The sequence below is a fragment of the Myotis brandtii genome, unplaced genomic scaffold (assembly GCF_000412655.1).
Source record: "Myotis brandtii unplaced genomic scaffold, ASM41265v1 scaffold657, whole genome shotgun sequence".
NCBI classification, from domain to species: Eukaryota; Metazoa; Chordata; class Mammalia; order Chiroptera; family Vespertilionidae; genus Myotis; species Myotis brandtii.
Genome location: NW_005370552.1, coordinates 2,319,307 through 2,324,501, shown reverse-complemented (window position 1 = coordinate 2,324,501; position 5,195 = coordinate 2,319,307). Strand labels below are relative to the sequence as shown.

At 47.9% G+C, this 5,195-nt stretch overlaps 1 protein-coding gene across 1 annotated transcript in view; it reads left to right on the top strand.

Moving 5' to 3' along the window:
* The window catches only part of CASK (calcium/calmodulin-dependent serine protein kinase (MAGUK family)), a 247,896-nt gene extending 245,188 nt beyond the window's left edge, over window positions 1-2,708 (top strand). The window contains exon 27 of the mRNA XM_014528878.1: window positions 24-2,708. Within this exon, the coding sequence (XP_014384364.1) occupies window positions 24-200 (177 nt within the window). The 3' untranslated portion in view covers window positions 201-2,708. The remainder of the gene's footprint in view (window positions 1-23) is intronic.
* The last annotated feature ends 2,487 nt before the right edge of the window (window positions 2,709-5,195 follow it).

Genomic DNA, 5,195 nt, shown 5'->3' with positions numbered 1-5,195 from the left:
CCTCCGGTCCCCTCTCCGTCCAGGATGAATCTCTTCAGCGCCTGCAGAAGGAGTCTGATATCTTACAGAGAACATACGCACACTACTTCGATCTCACAATTATCAACAATGAAATTGATGAGACAATCAGACACCTGGAGGAAGCCGTGGAGCTCGTGTGCACAGCCCCCCAGTGGGTCCCCGTGTCCTGGGTCTATTAGGCCTGTCCCCAGCTACCTGACACATACCTGGGAGCCACCTCATACATGGAAACGCCTCTTTGTTATCGGCCTTGTGTCAGCAGGTCGTGGTCCCTAGAGACTACCTAGTTGTAGTGTGACCTACATTTATAATTATTGTCATGTCCGAATAGGTAGGAGGAGAAAAACAATTACACACTAATTTAAAGAGACAGTATCTTTTTTAATCAGTTCTCCTAAACTTTAATAAAATGTATCTTTAAATGTATGTATTATTCAATCCTTTGGAATGTTATATTTTTTGAAATCATAGCTTTTTATTTCCAAGGCCCCTAAAAACTGCACAAAATAGATGCTGCTTTCTATAATCTATTTTAATAATAATAAACAGTGATTCTGTTACCTTGACCGGGGGTGGAATACTACATTCTTTTTAGAGTCTGATTTTATGGATTGGAATCTCTCTCCTTTATTTATTTGAAATAATCAGTCTAGTGATGACGAAACAGTCAGAAATTTTTAAAGGCCTTTTTTCTCTTCTGTTTTTTAGAGTAGCCTTTTTTTTTTTAAGTCCTTTATGTGACATCCAGATGATGTGATACTGTCTCTTTGAAGCCCCCCTGTAAACCTTTTAGAGATTTGAACTTGGGTCTTGACTCTTAATGCATGTGGACAGTCGCGAGCGTTTATGCTGTCGGTGTGTCTGTGTTGGACAAAACGATCTGTAATTACAGCCAAGTACATTCCGTTCACGGGGCACACCCAGGGAATAAGAATAAGATGCTATTATGACTAAGTTGTAAAACCTATGCACATCCCTTGCATTTCGGGCAACTTTATTAAAAAAAAAAACAACAAAAACAAAACTGATTTTTATTAATAATAATCATATAGTGAAATGTGTTTGTAATTTTGTCTCAATTTAATTTGTTGTAAGGTGGGAGGGGGATTGCTGGTTTCACCATTTCAGATCTGTGTTGTCTGAGAGTATTAACGTTTTAATTAAGCAAAGAAATGAGGATTTTTAAAATGTATGTAATTGTTTTAAAAGCACCCATTTTAAGAGAATATACTGTGCAATGAAGAAACCAGTTTAGGCATTTGCTATAAACTGAATTATTCCAAAAGAATAATCTATAACAGCCCTGTAAATTCCTTTAAAATGCTAACTAACAGGACAGTTTGACCAATTTTTTTAAATATACTTCCTTTTATGTGTTCAATATTAAAAGCCTTTGGGTCCTTCATTTCATTATAGATTTGTTCAGATATACAACCGATAATCTTTCCGATTTTATAAGTCATTCGATGCTCATTGAACCATCAAAGGTCCAGGAGCGACTATCAGTTGGAAGGACAACAAAATCCTCTGTCAGAGCACAGCTCAAACCATGCCTGGCTCCCAGAGCACACGCGGTCACCCAAGGGCCACCGTGTCCCAGAGGCCGCCTGTGGTTCCCTTCCTCTTGCTATATCCCTTGGCACAGGAGAATCATCTTTCCTTGTTGCTTTAGAGACATTAACCATCTCATCACCCTGACATGAGGTCACAGCCTTCCAATACAGCAGGTTCAGGCTGGGCGTTTCCGACTCTTGCCAGAGGTCAGTGGAAGGTTTTTCGTTATAGCGCCGGGGTGTTTGAAGTGGTTCTGTTAACCTGAGATCCTTGAAAAAAATACCATCGTGTTTGCTTCTTGACAGTTAGATGGCCTCATCGCTTTGTGCCTTGGCCGGATGTGCAGGGTGTGTTCTGAGCTGAAAAGTTCCTCTTGAAGGGCCACACAGAGAAGACATTTGTATACTCCTTTTGGGGTGTCATCCCTCCCCACGTACTCTTATTAAATGATGCTGATTTTTTTTCCCTCTGATGTTGTCCTTTGTCAGTGACCAGATGAGTCTCAACAAGTTGAGCGAACTGCTTCTGTTGGGGCTCCATAACAGGGTGACCAGACCACCAGAGCAGAGACATCCTGGATGGAAAGAGAAACCCCAAGAGTTGTTTAGGGCTGTGCTAGGATTGATGCAAATCTAACCGATGCCAAGGCCAGATTATCATTCCCTTGAAGGTACTGACCACAATCCGGGCTCTTCTCAGTGTGCAAGAGCCCCCTCTACCTCTTTTCCAATGAAGCACAAAAAAGAAATCAGCCAACACCTGGGGAAGAGAAACTCCTCGTCTGGTAGAAACCCCCGTGCCCTACTTGCACTTTTAGACCAAATCTTGAGAGATGCTGACCATGCCATGTTGATAAATGTGGATTAAGCAGAGAAAGAGAAGAGCGATGCCAAGTTGAGTGTCTGTGGTCCCAGTATTGAGCAGCATTGTAGTGCCAGTCCTCTCTCGCCCGTGGCTTTATGCAGATGGTTTTACAAACCTCCACACAGGCAGGCACTGTTCTTGCCATTGTGTGAATGGGGGATTCCTGCACCCAGAACTCATTCTCTCTGGCCTCTCAATGGAGTCACCTGCTCCATTCCACTGATACACATCTTCTCTACAGCAGCGTCTTTATGACCAAGCAGAAAACACTGAAATATCTGAATTCAGAGTAATTCCAGGATATTGCTGCTGCCACGGCATTATAATTGTCCACTGAGCAATCAGGGAAAATTGCTAAAAAGCTTCCTGATTGCTTCCATTCTATCAGCAAAATCCTCTTTTGTCCTTTTAAATACCAGAGCAAATGATTAGATTATTAGATTTCTCACTGGTCACATGAGCCGTATTCTGAGGTTTCTCAACCCCACGCCCCCACAGCAGAAAAGGGGGTCTTTTTAATATTTTCAATTATTCATCATAAAGAAGAGATGTCGTGATTTTCTCTAATCATGAGGCAGTAATTACTTTGCCCATGCAGCACATTCAATTTTAACACCAAAATGGAAAACGAAGTTCAGTTCATCCGGAATTTCCCAGTGTCACGATAATATGGTAGCCTTTTAAAATGCAGTTAAACGTCTCTCCTGTCAGGTGAGATGGTTGAAAATGTGTGCTCAGAGAGGAAAATGGATGACCTACTTCTTGCAATTTGCATTGCAAAGGCATCCTCCCAGCCCTTCTATTGGCGGCAGAATATGCAGAGATGCCGCAAAGCCCTGGTGCAGGCAGGAGGCAGCGAGCGCCCTCTTCCCCATCCAATCCCATCTCTGCTGGGCCAGCTGGTCGGCTGGGACTCGCATCTTTGGAAGCCTTTCATCTCATTGCTGCAGAGGAGGGCGCTTCTGTGGAGTTCTTCAACCACTTGCCAGCCCATCCCGGCTTTGCGGCCAGCGCTGGGAAAGTGGGGCCAGTTGAGCCCCCTCAGGGGAAACTGACCAGGGAGATGCTCAGAGAGGACCCGCCCCTCACGGCCAGGTGGCCCTGAGCCACCTCTTGCATTCCTCGATGTGAGGTCCTTTTCTTCATTTCAGGTCCAGCTCTTCACTTGTTTCCTATCATCTAACTGGTGTGTGTGTGTGTGTGTGCATGTGTGTGTGTGCGTGTGTGTGCGTGTGTGCGCGCGTGTGTGTGTGTGTGTGCGTGTGCGTGTGTGCGTGTGTGTGTGCGCGTGTGTGTGTGTTCGTGTGTGCGTGCGTGTGTGTGTGCGTGTGCGTGTGTGTGCGTGTGTGTGTGTGTGTGTGTGTTGGGGAGCAGGTGAGGGTTTGTTTTTCCAGAACTGAACACAGCCTTCTGATTCCATCCTCTTCACAAGGGCTTATCCTGAGGCTGATGACAGCGCATCAGAGGTTCAAGGCCGCTGAGCACTTTTCTGCTGTTCTTTGCCTCTTAGTGAGTTCTCCTCTCCCGCCGACATTGTGCTTCTGGCTGCCGCTCACATAAGGGCTACAAGCTTCCATCGTGAGTCATCCTACTGGGTCGACCTTTGCCTCTTCTCACCCCTTTAGAAGTGAGGTTTTCCTCTGCATTCAGGGTCTTTGGTTGCAGGAGCGCATGCCCAGGAGGCGGCGTGCTGGGTTGGCTTGGCCACACTCACCTCGCCATTGGCCTTCAACTTGGAGCTGCTGGGAAGCTCGGGTCTTCCAGCTCAGTGAGTGGAGTTTGGCTGTGACGTGTGTGCAGGGAGTGGGAGCGGGACAGGACGACACTCAGCCGCGCGCATCCCTGGGAGCTGGGCTTTTCTCTGCCTCCCGAGCTGCAGGAGGTGGGCAGGCCCAGCCCAGAGAGAGAAAGGGGGGGAGGCCTGCACCACCTCTAACGGGCACCACCCACCCTCCGCTCCTGGGGGGCATTGAAAAGCCAGCGCCCCACCACCTTCACCTGCCCCTCCATCAACTTGAACCTGTGCAAATGGACCGAGCAAAAGAAAACGGAAAGATTTGTCACCACACAGGAGACCTCGTTTCTGGCCCCACGCACAACTCCAGGTCCGCGTGGGCTCAGAACCCAGGGCTCTGCTGCTGCCACTCACTTGAGTGTCAGTTCCCGTCTCTCAGGCACGTAACCTAGGGAACATGTCAGTTTCCTCGCCAGGAGAGGCCTGGGGTGTGGCCGGCGTGGGGCCCAGAGGGGCGGCAGTATCTTAGTTCTTCCCGGGAGTACAATCAGGCCTTCCTCCACAGCGAGTCGCCCCACCTGTTTTTTTGTTTTTCCTTTTGAAGAGACCAGGAATTGGGGGCCTTGATGCCCAGTCCCGGCCGTGCCCTGGAGCGGCCCCCTGGTGGGCGGGCGGGAGGCTGCGGGCCGGGCAGTGTGGCTGATGCAAAGGCCACAGGAGCCCTGAGCGCTCCGGCCGGAGTAGCACGTCTCCTTGAAAATGCAGGTGCGCCGCCAGTCAGACTCCTTCCTCGGGTTGTTGTTTTGCATCAAGTTTTGCCAACGTGTTCTTTTCTCTGTCTGTACAATTGCCTTTTTATAAAAGGTTCTGAAGTATTGTCTCAGTGATCAAGAGAGAGCGATGTTCATGGTTGTTGTATATTTCACCGTAGCCAATTGTAAGTATTTGCAGGGTACAGCCAAGCCTTAGCGTGCAAGTGCGTCTGTGCAGGGGTGTCCTTCAGCGCCCGCCACGGGACGGG